The 24,826-nt window shown below is 38.8% G+C and overlaps 1 protein-coding gene across 2 annotated transcripts in view; it reads right to left on the bottom strand.

The window, feature by feature from the left end:
• odad2 (outer dynein arm docking complex subunit 2) overlaps positions 1–24,826 on the bottom strand; it is a 62,692-nt gene that overhangs the window by 26,262 nt on the left and 11,604 nt on the right. For both annotated transcript variants that reach the window (XM_030122884.1, XM_030122883.1), the window contains exons 10-12: positions 10,969–11,115; positions 10,397–10,606; positions 4,999–5,232 (exon numbers count right to left, since the gene is read on the bottom strand). In XM_030122884.1, coding sequence (XP_029978744.1) covers positions 4,999–5,232; positions 10,397–10,606; positions 10,969–11,115 — 591 coding nt within the window. The remainder of the gene's footprint in view (positions 1–4,998; positions 5,233–10,396; positions 10,607–10,968; positions 11,116–24,826) is intronic.

Here is a 24,826-nt window from a genome sequence, read left to right on the forward strand (position 1 = left end):
AAGAGAGAAACTAGAAATCTGTAAGCTATTACATTTCAAAAGTAGCCTCTCAGACACTATTACTCAAACTTATTTTCCGAGGATTTCTTGACCATAAGAGAAGTATATAAAATAACCAACATATTATCAGCATCCATGAAGATAGATTTGTTTCTTTATTATCTAGTCAAAGGAAAAGTTGCCTTAACCAAAAAAAATATTTTCAATTAAAAAAAAACATTCAGTCGTTCGTTTAATGCCGTTTCAATGTGTTATTGATCGCGATTCTGCGGTTTATAGTTGATAGCCACAAAGAAGATGACCAAAGCCCATGCAACAGAGATGGTTAAAGATACTGACGGCATTAGTGAATACTTTCAGAAACAAAGCTGTCGCATCTGTTTATAGCGGCATCAATGACTGATGATGATGTAACAGGTCGCGAAGGGTTGTCCCATTTCATAAGGGAATGTTTCAACCCCTACCCCTCACAGCTCCGTTTCAAGGGGTAGGGCTAAGGGGTGAATTGGGATGGGGCCCTACTGTTCGTGCTTCTATTTCCTATCAATTACATTGGGCTGTGTGCTAAGGAAGCACCTTGTTTGGCTCGGCCCTTTGGGCCATACATGCGGTACCGGAGGGTAGCACAGAGCCAGCGGCTCCATGGCACCAGGGCACCAGAGCACCAGGGCTCCATGGCACCAGCGATCCGTGCCACCAGTGGCACCGAGGCACCGACCGGGACTCCAACCGGGACTCCAACTGCGACTCCAACTGGGCCTCCCACCAGGACTTCAACCAGAACTCCGAACGGGGCTCTGACCGGAGCTCCAGTGCCATCAGTGGTGCTGCAGCGGCTCCGTGCCACCCACCAGTGCCGCATGTATGGTCCAAAGCGCCCAGCCGAACAAGGTGCTTACTTAGCAAACAGTCCAATGTAACTGATAGGAGATAGGAGCACGAACAGTAAGTAAAACACACTATGTAGTAGCATATTAGTCCAAGTACATGCCCCATTCTACAGTCCACAGCCAGGGGCTTCTCAGAATTCATGCTAGTGTCTCAGTATGTGCCCGCTGTCTCACCTGCATCACCACAGCAGCTTATAATGGAAACGGATGGATCTTACGCTGTTTACGTTATTTACATCCCACAAAACTGCATTTTTTCCCCTCGGTGTACATTTGAAAAGGCATCTAATGTTGTCTGTGGAAAAGAAATACTGTCATTTGAAAAGTTTGTGCGTATCAATAGGATGGAGATGGAAGACGGATTTTCACCGCATACCTGTACTTTGCCAAATGGGTACTTTCACGTTCTACAAAGACAATCCTATATTAAATGTCATTGGTTAGACACTTGTCACTCAAACCAGAGTCTTTGATATATTTATCAGAGTAGCCACACTTGTGCAGACGCCTGCTGTAAAAAATGGGGGATGAAATATGGACCTACTTCCGGGTTCTGGAGAGGCTGGTAGTTCCTACACTGAGTGCAACGCTGTCGGAACACATCGCAGCTGATCTAGCAATTCCAGCGCTAAGATATCGTCATCTTTCAAATTATAAAGTATATTTCCTGTGTTAGTGGACATTTATGTTGTAAATTCTGTTTTCTTTGGTATGTTAGCATTTGTAGAAATTTATATCTTAACCCTTTCATGCACGAATTATGAGAACCTTAGTCAAGACTTTTTTTCTTCAGTGTTTAGCCATGAAAAAAACAATGCGATCGAGTTTTTTTTTTTCTGTGGAGTTACAAAATATCCATGCATTTAATTTTTGAAGTAAAGAAACGTGTTTAAAACCGAATATCAGAAAGTGATATGAAAACAATGAAATAAAAACATTTTTAATGCTGCTAATCTGATGTCTTCTCACATTTTAACATATTCTAATGCTGGTGATTACTAACTTCATGGAGATAATATGCAAAAAATAACCTTTTGGTCTAACAAATAACAATTGATTTACACTCAAACATGTTACTGCAGATCAGGTTTATCAAGAACAGTAAAGTTACAGTAATGATCTGAATTACAGAGTATGGCATGGTGCATAAGCGTCCACTGTGTTGGCTGATATGGAACTAAAACAACAAAACCCATGAATATACAAGAGAACAGCTGGAGAAGAACTGTCCACTGGAGTGGACAGTGCATGAAAGGGTTAAACAACTGTTACGTTGGATTTTAATCTGTAGCCCTATTATTTTCTAGCTTGACTTGTCCAGCTGTTGAGATCTAACCACTATAACCACAAATTATGGAGTTTTTAAGATAAGGTAACATTAGTACAAATGTTGTTATCAGTGGATTTTATTTTAGTTGTTTTGCTGAACCTGGTGGTGTTTGTTTGCTACATAGGAGGAGAGTTGCTATAGAGCTGAGCTCTGCCATTAAAAGTTCATTACTGTTATTATTCATGAGTTAAAGGGAGCAAAACTTCTGTCACTTGGCGCTTGTAAGATCTGACTCATCCTATAAGAATTGTGTTGAGTTTTGAATTTGCTATTGTTGAGTTTTCATTGAGTTTAGTGTCTGTGCTAATGGTAACATGCTAAGTTAGCTGCTATGCTATTCGCTGGTTAATGCCATATTGTTTGTGTTATCAGGAGAGCAGAGCTTGGCAGACACACAGTGTTCTCACAGCTAACCACTGTTTTCTGCTTGTACCACAGTCCTGTAATAGTAAAACTTAAAAATGGTAAATTGTCTCTCTCCTTACAAGTACAGTACAATTGCAGAATGAATGAACTTGTAAAGTTAGCACCTGTCACGTAAGTAGCCTATCCAAGCTAACACCAACCTTTCCCCCCAAAATTTAAGTTTTCAAAGTAATAAATGTACTCCTTTCAGTGGTCAACCACACTACTCAAAAGTATAACACACACAACAATAAATACAGTAGTGACACTACGGATGTGAGTGGCTTATTTAGAGTTACCATGCTCACTACTGTTTCTCTCATTGAACAGCATGGGAGTGCTTAGTTCATTTGGAGCAAGTCAGGCTTACATGAACCACATGATCACCAGAGTGGCGACATCAAAGGATGTTGTTACTCTCTTTATAGAGGGTATGCACATACATCAATTCCCCCCTGCGCCACGCCCCTGTAAATCAGACTGAGTGGCAAAAACCAACCTGCTAAACATGACAGAGTATAGCAGTAAACAGAGCGAGAATGGGAAAATGTGAAATATGAAATTAAATTAAGGACAATTGGACTCGACATGGATCCATACAAGCTACCAATTAACAAGTGGATCACAAACATTGACATGTGGTCCGAAATCGCATATCCTGACATCCAGGGTGTAGGGGATCATCACTATTTTTACCCGAAACAAATATATGTTTCATCATTACTGACAACCAGGGTCCAAAACTAGGGCAGAAAACCAACTGATCCAAAGTCCATTTACAGTAGACAGTGTACTGACCCCAGTGAATGTGTGCATGATCTACTGATACTGAGGATATTTACATCTAATTAATATCAAGCACTTTGTACAACACAGATACTACTGCTTTGGATGAGCAGGGTACGGCTTTATTTTTGTAAATCATGATATTTTTCCCACCTGTTTTTAAATTATGACATTATTCTTGTAATATTATGGCTTTATTGTCAGAATATGATGACTTTAATCTCATAAACGAATGACATTTTTGTTAAATTATGAGTTTTTTTACAATTACGACTTTATTCTCATAACAATGTGATTCTTTTTGTATTCGACTTCATCATAAAATTATGGGTTTTATATCCATATTTTATGACTTTATACTCGTAATGACAAGTGTTTTTATTTTCTCATGTGGCCCTAATATACCATCATAGCTTTATGCTCGAGTACCCCTGTATTTGAAAAACTAGGGTTAGCCTCAGTTTAAGTTAGTTTACAAATCATGTAGGAGCACAAGGTTCATATTCACAAAATGAAGACAAAAACCATGAAAGATCTGATCATGAAACCAAGAACTTTACTAAGAAGTAACATTAGCCAAAACAATACGTAATTTGAGGTATGATTTTACCCCAAAATACAGCATAAATTAAAGTTACCTCACATGAAACAGGATCCACAAATCTAGGTTTGGTTTCCTGGATTTGTGGATCCCTCTACTTCTCTTTTCTTTGTCTTTCGGTGCCTGTAAAATGATAGCTCCGACTGCTTTTCAAACCTGTTCATACAATCAATCTCACAACAGCTCTTCCCCATTTTTTTATTAAATATTGTTCTTAAGTTTAGACGGTATTGAAGCCAATGCTGCTACTCATCTCCCTCTTTCTGCAACTCAGTGGGCGTAACCGCAGGGACTTCCACTAGCAGTGATGTGACATGCATACCCTCTACAGGGCTCTGACTCAAACATGTCTGACCAATGGGGGAAGCATCCACCCACTGCGGGATGTTTGCATCAAAATGTTTGCGTCCAAACAAAAAAAAAAAAGAATTAAAAACTTTTTTCACTTAAAAGAAAAAATGTCTTCAAATGCAATTTTTTGGGGTCTTAAATATTTTTGTTGCATTCAAACACATTTTTCTTTGATTAAAAATATTTTTTGACAGAAGTGAAGTGTTTTTTGATAGGAATTTTTTTATTTAAGTAAAGTTAAAATATTTTTTTGATTGAAGTAATATTTTTTGGGGATTGACTAATAAAGACACAAATATCCTACCTATAATATGGCCCAAAAAAGATGACTTCAATTAAAAAAAAAAAAAAAAAATTCAATCAAAAAATAACTCCTTTCAATCAAAGAAAAAAAGTCTTCAAATGCAATTTTTGGGTCTCAAATATTGTTTTTTTTTGCATCCAAACACTTTTTTTCTTTGATTGAAAAGTGTTGGTGTTTTTTTTTTAATTAAAGTGAAGGTTTTTTTTTAATTGAACTTTTTTTTTTTTTTGGGTTAAGGCAACTTTTCTTTTGATTGGATAATAAAGAAACAAATCTACCTTCATAAGCAGCCAGGTTTTATATTTGTGTCATATAAGGCTTTATACATTACCTCAGAGGCACACTCCTGTAAGGTACCCACGACCGGGATCAGCATGCTCTCATGTGGAGATTTGAGCAGGCGTCCCAGCAGAGGGATACCCCCTGCTTTACGGATGGCATCTTTGTTCCGGGTGCTCTTGCTGCAACTCCACAGGGCCAGAGTTCCGCAACGAGCTATCTCCACATCCTTCTCCTGCCTCACACTCAGGTTGGCTAAGTTAGAGACACAGTCCAGGAGCTTTACCTGAACAGCAAGATAAAGCACATGGACATACTGTACATGAACAGCAGATAAACACAAATATATAAAAATGTGTGTAGACAAGTGGTCAGACAACACATGTTTAAGCTAAAAACCTTCACAGCGCAGATTTAAACAAACTCAGTGAACTTGACATAAATTCAAGGACTCTGTAAACTTTGCTTCTCTGAATTGAGGTGATAATAGATGGCTCCAGATGGAAATCGCAAAATGCTGGCTGTGATTAAAGGTGTAATTAAAATTCTATTACCACTGGGTCTGAAGGATGAAAAAGCCAGAGATGCTAGGAGTGGAAAACTGTCAGGATGAATGTTGATGTTAGGCCTGAAAAGCCCAGTGTGACGGTTTATGGCCATCATTCAGTGTTCTAATCCATAGTTCCTGGCCAGTGAGACAGAGCAGGCAAAGCTATTACACACTACACAGTTCAAAGGTGGTCTCATAGCATAGCGTGAAATTAATCTGCCTCCATGAGTGACTTGCACATGAGAACATCCGATTTGGGGCTGAGGAAAATATACAAGGCATAGAGGCTTTAATCACAGGTCACTCTGTCAACAAACATGAATGCAGGTCAGAGGATGTAGGGGACATTCTATCTGTTGTACCACAGCAGCCACTCCAGTAATTTCAAAGACTAGGTTTAAAAAAAAAAAAAAAAAAGTATATCACTACCTGTATGACTCACTGTGAAGAACGAACTAATCCAAGAACAAAGTAGGGGCAATATATTAAATTAATTTGATTAATCAAGGTTAAACTCTTTAAAAATCATGAAATATTAATTGTGAATGTGTTTCTCTAGTCAAATATACAGTTTCAGTAAAGAAAGAATATTTTTTAATCTTGTTTTTGAAAGTTGAAAGTTATTCAAAGTTGTTCAAAACATTAAAAAACATCCACCTCTACCATGACAGCTACTTCCTTGTATCGAGCAGCCAAAAAGATGCAGAATAATGCATTTGAGTTAAAAGCATTTATATGTGCTTTGAGTCTGTGTTGACTGTCTGTTGCCTACATCCGTAATCTGAGGTGCTGTAAAGGGGGGGGTAAACATGACAAATTCATGGGGCCCAGCATTTCCAGGGGGCCCAGTGGATATAGGATAGAAGTTGTGAAAGTTTCGTGTAAGCTCCGCAGTAAAAGAGAGGCATAGAAGCTGGGAGTCAGACATTCAAAATTAGGTTTTACTTGTGTTTTCACACCCACTGCGGTTGTTATCATACTTATGAAATGCACCCCTATACCACATAGTACAGTTGTTACAGTACGATCATATATACACACCCCCCACCCACATCCACACACACACACACACACTCCGACAACAGAAGTCTTTTCTGTTGTCGGACAGAAAATATAGATAATGTATATTCTAAAGGGCCCACAATGCTTACCTTCCATGGGGTCCACAATTGGTAGCAGCGCCCCAGTCCATAATAACTGCCTGTATGTATGTATGTTTCTATGTGAGGATTTGGATCTGTTTTTCTAAAAATTTTCTGCAGTTCTTATACACATCCCTGAGTTTTTTAGTACTTCTCCTCTGCTCCTCTACAGCAGTAACAATGTGCAACCACCAGCTGCTGTTAGCTTAGAGACCAAGCAACAACAAATGACCAGCACCCAGCAGCAGACTACATAAAACCTTCAACCATATCAGCAATATAAATCAGACCAATTTTCCAATCTTAATTCAGATTATACTGAAGTTCTTTTAATTTGAAGCAAATCATGTTTTATTACAGACTTGTTGTTAATAAGTAGAAATAAGAACCCTGTAAATGTTCCTTTTGTTTCAAGAGACAAAAATGTTGGGGAATGAGTAGGGATGGGAATTGAGAACTGGTTCTTTTTTGAGAACTGGTTCCCAGTAGCTCGATTCCTTGGAATCATTTGCCTGCCTGCTTGACAATTCTACTTATCGATTCCGCCTTCATTGTGCATGTGTGATGACATCACATGCACGCTGCATTGTTTTGGTCAGAACGTGGCCAACATGGCGTTGAGGCAGAAACGGTCTAAAAAGAGGACACCAGGTCCACTTACTTGGAACACTTGCAAAGCTTTCATGTCTTCAAAAGGGTGGAATCCAGTATCCTCAAACATTTGTCCACAGCATGTGATTAATTTACAGGAATGTCACGTATTTGATACTCTACTTAGTGGCGCTTGTGAATGTAGTGGCAGAGTGAACGCTGGGCCGGTTCCAGTGTGGGCAACAAGCGTCGTAACTCCTCAAATACAAGTTTCCGAAGGTAAGAAGGGAAAGGAAATGAGGTGCACAGCAACAGGAGACAAGCTGAGCCGAGTTGAACCGGTTCCACGTAGTAGAAATGCGGCAATAGAGGAATTAGTAAAGCGTCTTTAGTTTCACTTTCACTGCAACCCCCCTCAAACTGGCCCAGCGTCATCTGTTATTATTATTTGTACATACTGTATATGTTATATTTTCTGTGCAGAGATGGAAATATAAAAGATAGTTAATGCAAACACACCCATTTGTACTCTTTTATTCCCTCACCCAATGAGAATCGATGAGAGAATTGATAAGGAATCGGATTGATAAGCAATATCGATAATGGAATTGGAATCGTTAAATTCTTAACGATTCCAATGCCTAGGAACGAGTTATTTTTCCTTACTTGACATTTCACATAGTGCAATGTGACTATTGTACAGACCAACATTCTTCAAAATCTTCCAATGTGTCTATGGTTTAGTAAGTTTGTGGTCAATCACACATATTTTAGTGGAAAACCTGCCCCAGTAGGACAGTAATGCTTGGTAATAGTGTTGCCAGTAAAAGGTTTTCCATGCCACTGTACTTTACAGTGGTATTTAAAGTTTTCCCTGCCATTATAAGGCTTAGACTCAGCACCCCAGCCTTTCTGGGCACCACTATGACGAATTAAAGTAAAATCAATGTGGAAAGCATCAGAAGCAACTAAAATGACTTTTCCTAGATCTAATGATTGTTGTTCGTCCCAAGTGGACTTTAAAATTTAAAGTTGAGTTTAAAGTTATTGGAAATTGTTTATTTATAGGGATGTCGATATTGGCATAAAAATGTAATATCGGTGAATATCGGTATCAGTTTTTTTGCCTCTCATTAAAACCGATAAAATAATGCCTTGATCTCACCGGCACTTACCAACGCGTAAATGAAGCATTGTTTGTAGCTGAAAGAAATGTGCAGTTTTCAAAATTGCGTAGTAGAGTTGCCACACTGTAATAGACTCATGGAGGGAGGGAGAGAAAATAAATAAATATGGCATTTTTTCCACAACTTAACTCTTTCTCCGCCAATGATGAGATTTTCCGTCACTCCGTGTTTTCACTGTTATACTGTAGTTGAAGCTGTTGCGGATCGTGTGAATTACTTTCCTTAGTCCAGAAACAAACAATTAAGCAGTTTTTTCGGAAAAATGACGGACCAGGTTTAATGTTTTTGCACTGGAGTCTCCGTATCCCATGGCAATGCATCCAGCAGCAGTCAGTGAATGAGGAAATGCAGACTGTGCAGGAACCGCACGCAGTTTCAAAAGCCTTAAAGATGATTATGGAGACAGAGTCTGACAATTCAATATATGATGGAGCTACAGAAGAACCATTTAGAGACAGAAACGGAGAAATAGAAGGTGAGGGAGACGGACACGGAACACTGGAAACACGGAGCGGCTCAGGTCCGACACGAAGTGTGTGTGTGTGGGGGGGGGGGGGGGGGGGGGGGCACAGAGCGACACGGAGACACTGACAGACAGGAGGAAGAGAGAAGAGACATTTATAGAGGACATTCAAGGAGAAGACAGACACACAGACATGGGACAAGAAAAAGGACAGCTAGTGTTCATCTGTTAGAGTGAGTTCAGATTCAGACTGAGGACACAGAACAGATTCAGCTGTATAATGTCAGCAGGGACACAGGTAAGACACTGTTTGATTTGGCTTTAGTATGAAATAAATAAATACATAAATTCATACAAAGATAAATAACTAGATGTCCATATAATTATTTACAGATCAAACACAGCAGGTAGGCCAACAGGAGGATGTGGTACAGCCAAGGAAAGGCCAGAAACCTACAGTATTTAGTGCATTTGTTTCTTTTTTTCTTGAAAATGAGGAATATTGAAGTGTTTATATCAAAAAACTAAACTACTATGTGGAAGACTTATAACTGATGTATGTAAATGTGATAAGTTTAGAAGGAACCTGGTGCTTTAGAAGATGTTTGGTCTAAAGTTTGGTGTAGATTCCTCTAATATTTTGTGGAATGATGGGATATCTTAGCGCTGTTTGTTATTATTATTGTTATTATTATTTTATTTTGTGATTTGGAATACAGTGTTACTGTTGGTAAATGAGAAAGAGTCAAAAATGTAAATAGGAAATCAATTTTATCTTGAAAATCAATATCTTTGGAAAAAAATGCAGTTTTCTCAGTTTTTTGCTCAAAATTCAGTTTTTTCCTGAAAATGACCAATATTCAAATGTTCATATCTCACAAACAAATTAAGATAGAATAAAATCGTTTCTTGTGTTTAAAAGTTGAAGTTCTGTTCTTTCTTTTGATGTATTCAGTGTTCACATACTCCTAACACAACATTTTCAGTCAGCCTCCAAAGATTAGTGAAAATGACCAAAAAGGCTGGCGCTGGCTACCAACTCACTGGAAAATGCTCTGGCAGGGAAAGAGTTAAGTTGAAGTATGTATTCTTTGCACAGACAGTGTTTACATTTTAAAAGCCTTGTTGCATTTGAGAATGCATCCAATGGGGCATCACAATAAAATTACGCATGATGTGTTAATTCCATGACAGGAGATATGTGATGTTACCTAAAATTAGTTTAATGTCCCACATATATCGGCAGCGATATCGGCAGATATCGGAATCGGAAATTAAGCGTTGGACAATATCAGCATATCGGTTTTTGGCAAAAAAGCCAATATCGGACATCCCTATTTATTTATTATCAGCTCAGCTTCTCCAGATTGTTGCAAAATATAAGGTACTAATGGTGGCCCAAAATGATACAATATGATAAAATTTTTATACACTGTATCTAAATCTTCCAGAAACTGCTGGCAATATGATGCAGTTTTCAATCTGTACTAACCACACCTCTCAGGACTTATACTGACCAGTTTCTTTATACCGCCATATTGCCTGACGGTGCGCCTCGCTTTAGGAAACCTAGCCACGATGGCAATGGTCTCAGCTGCTAAAGCCATGAGCTCCTCTTCTTCTGAGTCCACAATTTTCACGATGCTCTGCAAACCTCCCATTTCAACGATGGCCCGACGGATTTGCACACTGGAACTAATTTTCCTCAGGATTTTCAGGGATCCAATCTTATTACACACAAACATAACATTTAGTAAGATAAGTCATTTTACAAGGAAAAAATAAACAGTTCATTAAGGTAAGGTTTCCATCTGTGCTTAGAAACAACATACAGCACTATCTACTAATCAAATATTTATCCACATTTCCACTAAAAATAGACAAGACAAAAAGCCATAATAAAGGCAAATTAAAAAGCACCCACACATGTCATTAGGTTTACTGGTGAATAATTGCTACCCTGTGTCTTTAAAGGCATGCTCTCCAACAAGCACTAATGTTTCTGTAACTAAAACACAGGCTGGCACACATGCCTGGCTCTGTTCATGCCTGCAGGCCATCCAGGTCCAGCTTTGGCACAGCTACTCACTTTGCATTTGACTTCATTTGTATCCAGCAAGTTAATGAGGACTTCGAGGCCACCTACATCCCGGATGGCCAGTTGGCACGTTTCCTGCATTAAATTAAAGTCCATCAAGGTGCACAGAGTGAGCACAGTGAACCTCTGGTCACCTCCCTACAAAAACAAAATGAATGAGTGAAAAGGAGAGACACAAAGGAGGAGAAACAGAGACAAAGAAACATTAAACAGACATTCGGAGAAGGAGCAAGGGCGTTCCTCAAGCCCCCCTCTGTTCTCCTCCTCCCACACCATTATATTACTCCTTCTGGGGTTGTTTTGTTTATACCACAGCCTGGTAAGTGTTTAGCCTTCTGGTGGTAAACACTAATGGAAAGAAATTATTTGCTAACAGAGCACTGGGCTCCGATTGCAGCTCCAAGGTCAATAACCATCAGACGCTGCCCCAGAGATGATAAAGAACACTATTAGCACTGAGACCTTGAAACTAATGATAAATTAGCATTTCAACAGCAGTTAATGTTTTGACACTTGTTTTTTGCAGTTGCACATATGTTTTTAAAACTTGCACCCTTGCGATTAGCAACTCACTAACTAAAAATATTTCAGAGTCAACAAGGGATGTGGGCTCTTTGACTTAAATATGAAGTCCCTTCACACATGGGAGAAGAAAGTGACCTGATTAGGTTTTATGGCACTTAACTATGATGTGTTAACTGAACAAATAAAGAAACAATACAGATGTTTAAACTGGGACATGTGGACCAGAGGAAGTGAATATGGGAGTTCAGTTTTTCCCCTCCTTTAATATAAATATAATATCTTCGCTGAAAAAAAAAAAAAAAGATTTAAAATAAGCCGTGTGTGGTTCCGTGTTGATGTGTGTGAATCTTACTGCTTTTCTTTTTTTTCTTCAAATATTTTCTTTTTTCAGATCCTCCACAGACAGCATAAATTCAGGTTCTGTCATTGATGTGAATGAATACTGACAGCATTATGGCACATAAACTACCAATCTTAGGGTTGGTGCTTTGAGATGGTGAAAGTACTGACCAGGCAGGCAGTTACGGTGTTTTTTATTACCAGATTTAGCCTGTATTATATGCACTTGCATAACAGACTTTGTTGACAGGCAATGGTTTTGATTCTTTGACCGTGAGAAGAGGAGAAGAAAAAAAATCAGTAGTTAGATAAAAACAGAAGTTCAGGGCAAGACAATGCAACAGTTAGCTGCTGTAATACTAGAAGTGCTACAAGGCTTTGATATGCGACACTGAAACGTCAAGTCCAAAATCTCTTGGCAAGTGAACAATCAGATATTATTGCTGTTCTGCAGTGGTTTGAATGTGCCACAGACACAATTCTCATTTGGTGGATTCAAGGCCGCCTCTACCGTTCCAGGTTTTCATGAGTCTTTATTAGTTGCACACTTTGCAAACAATTTGAGACTTCAGGACCATCCTAAATAGATTACCTAAACCAACCAAAAAGCAGAATGCAACATGTCCTCCTATCAGGTACATATAAGTTGAAAACTGGCCATCAACATACAGTCGAAGACTGGGGGAGTAATCCGTTTCATACAGCTGCTGAAGGGGCTGGCTCATCAGCAGCGCAGGCCTATACCACAGTCTAAAGCCGAGTTTGATCATAACTCCCTCACAAAGCAGTGCTCTGACACAGCAGGATAACATGCACATGTGTTCTCCATATCATGATGCTAGCCTAAATGTGAAACATTCGCCCATTAACAGCAGTGAATCTACTGCTTCCTTTGTCTCCTCCTTTCTCACTCTTCAAAGGATCTGGAATGCTAGATTCATACCTTGTAAAAACAGCAAAGAAAAAATGTTTAACGGTGATAGCTGAGAGAACAGAAAACAGATCATATGCTTTCATTTTTGTTAGCTTTGGTCTAGAAGTATTGGAGACATTCTTTAAAACACTGACAACATCTGACAGTTTTTTATGGTGAAAGATCTTTGACTCTTTCTGCGCATGATAGGGGCAGATGCTCAGACTGGAACAAGTTTCACACACCTCTGAACAAGAAATTCTAAACTGAGATTCATATCTATACACTGGCTTCATGGAGATATATTAACTTTGTATTAGTACTGGTCCGCTGGGTTACTATTTCTAGCACCAACGTGTAATAACAAATACAGGTTCGAGGATAAACTTCCAAGGACATAATACATCCAATTTAATCAATTTAAAAAGCAGATGAAACCTTTGCGAGTTACATTCATAAACCTGACTGAGGTTCCACCAGTCATGACATGTGCTACTGTTACCAGGGGCAATGAATGTCTTAATATTATGGAAAAACATGCACTGGAAGTATTTTACAAATCACTACAGCAAAAAGCAGTGGCAGTAGATTTGCTAGACACAGACAGATGCACTTTGGTGCATCATGAGGGGCCAAACTGGAGACAAATAATATTGAAGAACTCATTTGAGGTGAATATGTATTGTACCACGGTATAAGGTAGTATAATATGGCTTTAGTTGTTATTTTGTATAGATAATATTTAATTATTCTAATCCATTTATATGTACTTATTGCTACTAGTGGCTGTGTCTTTACGAAAATAACTTCTAAGACACTGGAGAATCAGCTGATCAGTTAGGGGACTTAAGTATTTGTTACATCAGAATTAATTTGATTATGCTCAGACCTGGTCCCAACAACCTGGGGCCCTTGTAAAGAGGGCTCAGCAGCGCACTTTCTGCGCCAGATGAGGAGAGCACACCTCCCCCCTCCCATTCTCACCACCTTTTACAAGGGCACTATAGACAGCATACTAACCAACTGTATCTCTGTCTGGTCAGGGGCTTGTTATGCCTCTGATTATAGAAGTCCCTACAGGGTGGTGAGGACAAGTGGAAAAAACCATCATCGCTTCCTCCCATCCAGAACACTGCAGAGAAACGCTGTCTGACCAGGGCTCAGAACATCATCAGAGACCCCTCCCACCCCCATCATGGACTGTTATCACTGCTGGCCTCGGGAAGGAGGTTCCGTAGCCTTCGCAGCAGAACAGCCAGGTTCAGAAACAGTTTCATTCCACATGCCATAAGACTGCTGAACTCACCATAATATCCCCCCTTTACACACCCACCCTCATGAACACTAGACTGTTCTAATGTGCAATATAACTGCAATATTTCCATAGTTTTTATACTCACAAATAGTTCTTTTTTATATGCATATTTCTTCTATCTTGTATATAGTACCCTGTATATATAGAGCCTGTTTGTATTATTGCTGGTGCCTGCTGAGCCAACTGCTTCAAAATTTCATTGTTGATGTAAAATCTGAAATGACAAATAAAGTCTGTCTAAGTCTAATGCTTCCAAAAGACGCTAAATCATCACCTCAACCCTCCTTTATTCACACAAAAATGCCGAGACACTTTTCTGTAATTCTCTGACAAAACATAAAATAAAACAAACCCAGAGCTCACCTTAAATCAGTCTCAAATCTTCTTTCCTGCGCTGTCTCCACTTATACTTTTATAAAATGCCTCAGCCTCTGTGTGTAGCACCCTAAAGCTACGTTTGTACTTGGGGTAGACTTGGTCAAGAGACATGATAAAAATCAGCCATGGATGCACAGGAGGTCAGAGATAATAAACATATATAGACAATATAGCAGCCAATGCAGGGCTGCTACATCATTCCTGCCCCTCAAAGTAGTGACAGGTCAACATTGGCCTGTAAACACATACAAGTGAACAGAAATATTGTCTCTCTGGATAAAAAGTACCACAGTGTATGTTTCTCAGCCAATTTTAGTGAGTCATTTTTATATTTAAAGGCTAATGATCTATGTACGGAATCAAATATCAGGCTGATATTACAAAAAATATTACCAGTCACTAAGAGATGTAGTGATTTTTACAAAATTGTATACACAGGGCAACACGGTGGTGCAGTGGTTAGCACTCGTGCCTCACAGCAAGAAGGTCCTGGGTTCGATTCCAACACCAGTCAACAGGGTGGGACCTTTCTGTGTGGAGTTTGCATGTTCTCCCCGTGTCTGCGTGGGTTCTCTCCGGGTACTCCGGCTTCCTCCCACCATCCAAAGACATGCACTGATAGGTTAATTGGTTAATCTAAATTGCCCATAGGTGTGAATGTGAGAGTGATTGTTTGTCTCTATATATCAGCCCTGCGATGAACTGGCGACTTGTCCAGGGTGTACCCCGCCTTCGCCCCTATGCAGCTGGGATGGGCTCCAAGCAACCCCTGTGACCCTAGCAAGGATAAAGCGGGTTCAGAAAATGAATGAATGAATGTATACACAGGTGTCACAGAAAGGTCAGTTTCTGTGACACCAGATCTTCACACTGTACTCATATGTGCTAAATTAGACTCAAAGCCAATCTGTTTTTATAAAGATTTTTTCTGTCCACTGCCATGTTAACAAATGGGAATTTAGGTAACTTACCTAAACTTGGCCTTTGACCTCCAGGGACCAGTGTGAAATCACAAATGATCTGTGGTCATTGTCCTCAGGGAGTCACGCAAAAAAAATCAGGAGGATTTATCCAAAACTGTGGACCCTAACAGACACCCAAATGCTGGTAAAAACAGATTCTACTGATGCACATGTTAGAAACCCCACATCACCATTTCTTTCTTCTTTATGTCCAGTGCATTCTTTCTCAGTCAGGGAACTTTAACCCATAAATACCAAAAGAGCCACAGATGAAATAAACCATCTACTGATCTAAAATGTTTAATACCTGGCTAATCCTTTGAACCACTAGCCTTGACACTGTACATCTTCCCATTCCCCAGGACTGTGGAGAATTGGATCATTTGCATCCTGTTGAGTGAATCTGGCAGACAAAGAGGGATCATGACACTTATCATTTTACTCCCAAATTGACATGGTAATGATGCCTAACACATCATATGGCATCCTCATCTCAATCTGATCATCTAACTTAACTCGCATTTGGGTGCGACTGAGCCTTGAGCTGTGCGACTTGGGGGAGCGAGGTGCTGAGCGGCACTCTGAAATGGGCAGCCATTAGAAACATGCTCATGCAGAAGGACTCAAAGTGGCATCAAAGAGCCACAATAGAGGGTCTTGTTGCTGTAGTGAGGGAGATATGAGTACTTATGAGGACTTTTTTTTCCCACTAATCCTATCAATATATGTAAATAATTGGTGTAAAATAGTCTTTTCATGGTCATCAGATATGACCCATTTCAGAGGCTCCGTACTTACTATGAAAACACCGTCATCTTCTACAACATTGATTCACCACAAAAACCCATGGAGTTGGGTCAATGACAGTGAATGGACACACTTATTTTAATGTTTTGTTAATGGTATTTTTGCTGAAAAAGTTTTTTTTTTTTATTGATTTGTTTCTGTTTTGATCTAATAACTTTTGAATATACTCTGAGCTTTAATGAACATAGACATGATCAGTGAATGAAATATTGGAAAATATATTGTTTACACTGAAATAACTTCAAATAAAGAGGATAATATTACAATAAATGGTGATAAGTCACTTAAGAAAGGTTAAATATAGAGAAAAATTCATTTGGGAACTGCCACAAAAGTACCACTGGATCTTTATGGGTTAATGCGTGAATCAGTGTGTGTTACTGGTGTGTTGCTCTTATACATTTACAACTACAGGCATGACTTCATTATCCATTAAGAGAATTTATAGAAGTTTCATTCTAGGGTTTGGACCGTAATATTTGAGTAGATAATCATCATTAATCTGCAGTTTAATGGAGCTCATTTAGTCATGATTAAAGACACTTATATGTGAATTTGAAATCAGCCACTTAAAGATGCTTTACGCATTTTGTCTCTTCCTTTACTGCAGGTGTCTCAGGCTGAGCTACTAAATAGCTGAAGCCTACTGAATGGAGGTTTTATTCTGGTCTGGTTTCTCTGGAGCAGCAAACTAGATTCTGCAGACTCAAACAGTACTCCCTGAACCACTCCAAGCCTATAAATCACTCCACTAAACATGCAGGAGCATGAATGGGGTTAACAGGGCTGGCAATGATACTCTGTTGACCTTATTGGCCCTTTTTTTTCTTAATGGTGTTTTGTTGTGTGTGTGAGTTTGGCTTGCACTAGGGAAGACAGAATATAAGCCTTCAGATGCATAAGTGTGTGTGACTGTAAAGCTGGCCCAGTGACAGGTGGACTCGGGCCACTGCCAGTGCCTTTATAGAACTCAGTGTGAGAGAGAAGTATCAGCTCTTGGCAGAGGTCAAGCCACAGAGGATGCATGAGGTTTCAGGCTTCTCTGTAGACCGTAGCAGACTCAGAGGGAAGGCAACTAACTAATGACAAGAACAAACCCTATCTGCTGCTCTATTATGGGAACCGTACTGGACAAGGACAGAATGAATTATTACCGGTTGTTTCTTACTTCATATTTGACATAGGATGTCGTATAACATAAAACTTGATCACTTAATAAGTCTTTCTTTCTTAAAACGTGCACAGCACACACTGGTCAGAAACTCATTTCATGATTAAGTCATGAGAAGGAAATAATCCAGTTATTCTTGTCTGCAATATCCCTAGATACAACTGCTTATAAATGAATTACAAGTAGCAAAAACAGTAATCTTTTAATGGAGTTGTTAAAAAAGAATCACAAATGCTACTGCTAACAGTATAATTAAGTTAGACCATTCATCTCTGTTGAGAAAATACAATGATACAGGCTCCTGTACACTTTGAATGAAGTAATTAGCAGAATGGCTCTCTTGAGAGAAGTGCCGGGCAGTAGTACTGTGTCTGCCCAGCAGAGGGGGAGCAACCTTAATGACGCATGAGCACAAAAGCATGTTTGTCAAGAATCCACTTTTGGGCTTGCTAATCCAGATTAATTTAAGACTTTGTGGTGGTAAAATAATCAATGAATTGCCATTACTTTGTGCTTAAACAGCATGAGAAAAGGGCCTCTGCTCAGTCAACAGAAATACATTATGAAGATATTAAAAAAGGAGATTATGAAAATGTTTACAACACACAATACTGAAATGTTTATCTGAAAACTGACAACACATTGTATATCAGACTCAATATTCATATCTGTGAAAATATGAAAATAGTTTTATATTTACGCAGCCACAGGCAAAACTAACTGACAGCAGTGGCTGAATTTAGTCTGTATTCAAACACAGACAAAATACTCAAATGATTTTCTATAACAGTAGCTAAACTTACATGTGGAGTTGTTTTGTTTTAACTAGGGAAAAAGCTTCTAGTGATCTGCTGTACATTAATGTCTATTTAGTTTTGTCATTTACTATGTTTTCTTTCCAGTCTTCTTTTAACAAAAGGCCTACATACTGTACATCTACATATAAAAGATGTTTTATATGTTTCATACTGTGGCACTGAGGCAGTGCAGACTGGAAGCAGCAGTTGACTTATGGTAAAACTAGTTTTCTATGTAAGTACAGTATGTTAAAGAAATACCCTACAAGCTACCACACAAATCCAAGCACACACATACATCACGGTCACATTCGTGCTAAACACAGACTTAAATTTCCATGCTGGATTATGTAGAGACCTGTGTAACCATTTTACATGCACAGATCTCCAGTCATACAGGTACAAAAATAAACACGTTGAAACCCCTAGGCAAATATTCCTACATAAATATCATTAAAACACAAAACAGAACATCCATGTGTCACTTTATGAAAGTGTTAAACTTCCTCGAGTACAAATGGCTGTCTATAACATGAGGGAAAAGGGGGAGAAAAAAGATCTCCTAAAATAAAACAGATATTTAACTTGGCTCACAGTTAAGTTTCAGCGTCTGATGGTAATGATATTATAAAATGACTACTGGACAAACCCCATAAATACTGTGCTGTGTGGTTTCCAGACAGATAGAATACTGGGACATGTTGGTTACTGCAGGGCTGCATCTTGTCGAAACAGAAACACACAATTCTAAAGGCTCACAATACTTCTGAAAATATAAAATATATAAACCAGTGAGGTTGAATTTGCCTCTTTCATATTATTTACATATTTTTTCCTTTCTTGAAAGGAGTAGCAAGCTACTTTTAGACTGGGAATTTCCTTTCATTATATTCTATTTTGCTTTGCTAAAAATATCTGTAGACTTGAACTTGCATTGTGAATGGTTTTATTTAGGACAAAGTTGCATAACTCAACACAAAAACACAAAGCTGTTGACATTGAGTATGTAAATTAAAGCAACACCATGGAACTTTTGCTCGCGGGGTTGCTCGCACCGTTTCTAAAGTCAAGAAACAGTATTGTCTCTAACAACAGTGTAAAATCTGTATCTCGGTAATACTCACACATTTGTTGACAAGCCATTAATGCCAGCAAACTTCCTGAGGCAAGACAAGTAATGCATGTACAACCATGTCTTCAGCCCAGGTAAAGTAGCCTTACAGCATTTTACACAAACATTATTGTTTTATTTTTAAAAATATCAGAAACGAAAAAAATGACAAATCAACAGATCTATATTACAACGCCGTATTAGGGCCACATAGGAATAAAAACGCTTGGTACTGTGAAAATAAAGTCGTAATATTTCGAGAATAAAGCCATAATATTATGAGAATAAAGTCAACACAAAAAGAGTCATAATTTTATGAGAAAGAAGATGTAATATTATGAGAATAATGTCGTCATATTTCGAGAATAAAGCCATAATGTTACGAGAATAACATTGTAATTTTAAAACTTCCAGTCAGTTTCTCCTCCCCACAGGAAGCAATTTGCTCCAAATCCGTTCGGTTCTTACAACAAAACAAACCAAAACGTGCAAACTCGCTTCAAAGTCCTTGGACTAATGATAATGTGTTGATGGTGAGCTAATAGGTTCAGTATTGCACCATGCGTAAACCCCAAATGAAACTATTTCCTCACAAAGTGTTCCAAGTTCTCCATTATGCCACGAGTGTGTACAACTTGATTCCAGTAATATTATGGCTTCCTTCTCTAAATATGACAACATTATTCTGATAATATCACGACTTCATTCTCATAAAATTATGACTCTTTCTCTATTCAACTTTATTCTCATAAAATTATAGGTTTTATCTTGATATTTTATGACTTTATTCTCGTCGTGACAAGTGTTTTTATTTTATGTGGCCCTAATACGCCGTCTTACTATATAACAGCCTATAAGCGATTGCTCATTGTGGGAACTGTAATACAATGCTGTTTGTGTGGTCATCATATTCATATTTTAATACAAAAAATCGAGGATTGATTTGTAATGTTGTAAATTCAAGTTACATTCGCCTGAAACATAGTAAGCTTTACACTTACTAGTCCAAAAGTAACACTGCTCGGTCTCCACTGATGGGGCATTTGGCCTTCTCTTTCAGCTTACGCCAGTGAGTGAAAGCTGGGCCAATATTCACCCTTGTCCAGCCTCTTATTTTATCACTCATGCTTTCTTTTTTCTGTCTCTTCAGACAACACCCTTACCCTGTTTGTTTTTCTTGCTGCTTCAGCCATGGCCATTAGCCTATTTGTAGCTTTTCTTCACTCGTAACTTTGTTTACCTGCCTCGTCTTCTGAAGGTGGAGGGGGGATGCGATGTATGCTGTAAAGCAGTTAAATTTTGTAGTTCTTTTTGTGTAGGGCTTCCTACCCGAAACCAGAAGTTGCATAGTGCCACTGCTAGTGCAGGCAATACAGGCACCCTAGAGCAGGGGTCACCAACCTGGTGCCTGCAAGGACCACGTGAGTCGCCCGCAGGCCTGTTCTAAAAATAGAACTAGTCCAGATGTCTCCAACACGTTGCTCGCTATCTACCAGTTGCTCGCCAAGGGTCAATAATATAAGAACAGAAAGTTGATTCGTCATTTGGTTGAACAGGTCTAAATTTCCACCCAATCAAAATACAAGTGTTCTGCCACCCCCCCCCCCCCCCCCCCCCGAGATGAAACGGTCAGCTAGCTGTCAATCAAACTTAAGCGCTGGTTTTCTGTCTGTCATTGGAGAGGGGCAGGGCCCAGGAGGAGCAGCATGAGCCAGATGCCAGGCAGGTAGTGGGTTAGCCCCGCAATGATGTGGGCCGAGTATAGAGGGAATGCAGATACGTCACTTCCCCCCTGGGCCACGCCCCTCTAAGTCAGACTGAGTGGCAAAAACGAACCGGCTCAACATGGCGGAGCACAGCAGTAACTACAGCGAGACCAGGAAAAATGTGGAATATAACATGAAATTAAAGACAACTGGACTCGACATGGATCCATACAACTACCAAACAACAAGTGGTCTATGAACATTGATATGTGGCCGGAAATCACGTATCCTGACATTTATATGTACCTGATTTCAACGCCGAGAAAATACCCAATGCAAAGCCTGAAAGCATACAAAAGCCAAAGAATTGTTGACATCCTCGCCATCGTTACTTACTTACAGCTGGTGAGTGCTTTCAAGTCAACATGCTATTGTTTTTGAGGTTTATGTCAGTGAAGACGTATTTTCTTGGCGGTGATTTCCAAGGTAAAGGCCCAGCAGTAGTGCTCACAGTTCACTACTGATTTACTGGAGTTTAACCCTTAGTATTGACCCAAGTGAGTGTACTTTTGATATTTAAGCAGAGTTAACATCAAATACTTGATACAACACAGCTACAACAGCTTTGTGCTTAGAGTACCCCCTTACTTGGAAAACTAGGTTAGCCTCAGTTTAAGCTAGTTCACAAATTATGTAGAGCACAAGGTTCATAATCACACAGCTGAAGACAAAAATGTTTCAGTTATGAAATATAGAACTAAATGACAGATGCTAACATTAAGAGCTTTACTAAGAAGTAATGTCTGACAAAATTATATGTAATTTAAGGTATGATTTTACACAAGAATACAGCATAAATTAACGTTACCTGACACGAAATGGCAACCACGAATCCAGGTTTTGTTGCCTGGATTCCAGTTATTTCTACAAATTGCAGCGATCCATCTGCTTCTTCTGTCTTTGGCTTTAGGTCGCCAGGAAAACGATAGCTCCGAGTGCTTTTTAAACCTATTTGTGCAATCAATGGCACAACGGCTCTTCCCCATTTTTTAGATTGTTCTAAAGTTTTCGCAGTATTCAAATCAAAGCCACTACTCATCTCCCTCTTTCTGCCACTCACTGGACATAATTGCAGTGACTTCCGCTAGCAGTGACGTCACATGCATACCCTCTATAGTCAGGGAGTTATTTTCATGAACAATGAGACATGGACTAATGTTGGACAAATGTGATTGACAAGTGTGTGTGTCTGATCTGTGGCGCGAGCCCGGCAGTCGGTAAAAGATGCAATGTGGAGCGGAATTTCACCAAAGTTTACAGCAACTTTTCTGGAGATTCTCCGGTGGGAATCAGCCACCGTGAAGAGAAGGTGAAGGAGAAGGAGCTGAAAACTAAAGTCCAAAAACAACAGTCCATGTTCACTAAACTGACCAAGGCCAGCGCTTCAACAGAGGCATCATTAAAGTGGTTCACATTCTGGACAAGCGCAAAAAGTGCGCTACGTGCGCATGCGCTCAGACAGCTGGAGTCGGACCTTAACAGGTGTCTCTGTGTTTTACTCCAGTGTGATGACTCAGTAGAAGTGACAGGGGGATGGTGGATTTATGTGCACAAAGTTGTTCTGTTTTTAATTGATATGTTTTGACAACATATGTGAATTTAGAAAAGGTCAAATCCTTCAGAAATACAGCAGCACGTTGGTGAAGTTTTATTGTGTGAATGACAACGTTCCTTTTCACAATTTCAAAGTATTAAAAATGCAGATACAGGTATGTATTATTTGTATTTAATAATTATGTAAGAATATGCAGGATTGTTCCATTTCATAATATTTGACATAATATTAAAATACTTAGGAATACAGGATGCAAATGCTTGCATCTGTTTTTTTCTAATTTTGATTTCCTTAATGAAAGTAAAATAATAGTTTCATATTAACACTTGTTAAGTATTGTAAATGTTAAAACAAAGAAATATAAATAAATAAAATAATAAATGAACAACACAATGTCACAAACGTATTATACAAAATATGCGTATGTATGAAAATTAGGTATGTAAATAAATGTTGCTAAATTAGAGTAGCCCTCCGGCAACTTCATTACGTAAAAGTAGCTCACAAAAGAGAAAAGGTTGGTGACCCCTGTTCTACAGTAACGACTAAAGTGTAATTGAACCTACTGCGCGTTGTTGTACCACCAAAATGACCTTGAAAATATGGTTCGAAGGCTGAAAAAGTCCATAGTGTTGCTTTAACAAGAAAACTGCATGTATTCCTCTACCAAAGCTTTTTATTTTCTATTAGAGGTTGACCCCTCCCTGACTAAAAACACTGGTCTACAATTTTTTAGAAATGATTTGCTTCAGACATTAAATGTGCTAAATGTTACGTATTTTAATAAGATTAATTGGAAAATAAATGACAAAAGTGCCAGTTTGCTAATGTTTTCAAGGTATATGATTAAGTGTTATTACACATATATATTGGTTTATGTACATTTATATAATAGTTTTATAAATCTTCCACTAAATAGAACCTGTAAAGTGAATGTATTCTAATGTGGAGACAGTGTTTTGAAGTAGATCTTGTAGCTCTGAGACAAATATTCCTTTTGAGTCAAACCCATTCTCTCGTTAATTCTTGAGTTTCACATTTTGACCCAAGGCTGTATCTTGGAAAGTTCAGCCAACCAGCATTTTTGACTTGATTTTTCTTTATCAGTGACTCTCATGCGGTAAAATTTCATTACTTTTATTCTGGAAGCATTTTCCTTGTAGACCAGTGAAACTAGACGTAAATTTAGAACTCAATCCCTCATTTCCGTGTTTTGTGCAGCACATTCACATGGGAGAAGCAAATTCATACTTTAATTTACATGAAATTCTCCACAAGATATGATGTCAATACTTCCAGTTAATAACCTACCACAAAATACACGTTCAGTCTGTTAGAAGTCAGAAAAATGCTCCACACTCTGCCATGCATGTCATCAAGCTCATCATCTATGATGCTACACTACTACTACTAATTTGCTCTTCTGAGATATTGGGGATGATCCCTCTCCATGCTGTGTAATGACATGACTCTTGTGAACTGTGCTAGAAATTTAATATGTAATCGCTAAAGCAACTTCCATAACTCTCAACCAAGAAATAGGACAGATAAAAGCAGTAACATAATTTAAAACCCGATTTATACCGGACTAATTATCCCCACACATCTGTGTTTGGTAAGACTTCAGAGGTAATTTTGTGGTTCCCTGGTGCTATGATTCTGACACGAATATGGCGAAAAGGTCCGGTGTGTGGTTTTTAGTGGCATCTAGTGGTGAAGTTGCAGATTGCAATATGATGACCACAACAAAATGTAAATGTGACTCATGTTAAAGAGTATGACTTGGCCCTTCTGGGTTTGTCACATGAATTAGCTATTGGTAATTATCCAAGCTAAATTCTGCTGATACTGAAAGTTTGCGAAATACAGTTTCGCCCCCAGACAAAGTGATTCATCTATTTTATGTAAATCAGTGCAGGGGATTTGAGCTGCATATGAAGTATACCTTAATATGAAGGGATGGGTTTGCTATGTACAGCAAAACAGATTACTGTTGAAATAAATGCAGTCCACTTTAGTATCATCTGTCTAAATGATACAGTCCAGATAAATAGATAATGAGATCTACTGAGCTTGGTAAGGTAATCTGTGAAGTCAAGTGGTCAGAGACATTCCCAGCCAGTCTGGGTCATTGGTGTTTCTGTCCTCTTCTCTTTTCCTTCCATGTTTTGACACATTAATATTCACCATATGCCCTGTCACAGCTATCA

Source organism: Sphaeramia orbicularis, chromosome 20, assembly GCF_902148855.1.
Source record: "Sphaeramia orbicularis chromosome 20, fSphaOr1.1, whole genome shotgun sequence".
In the NCBI taxonomy this organism is placed as follows: domain Eukaryota; kingdom Metazoa; phylum Chordata; class Actinopteri; order Kurtiformes; family Apogonidae; genus Sphaeramia; species Sphaeramia orbicularis.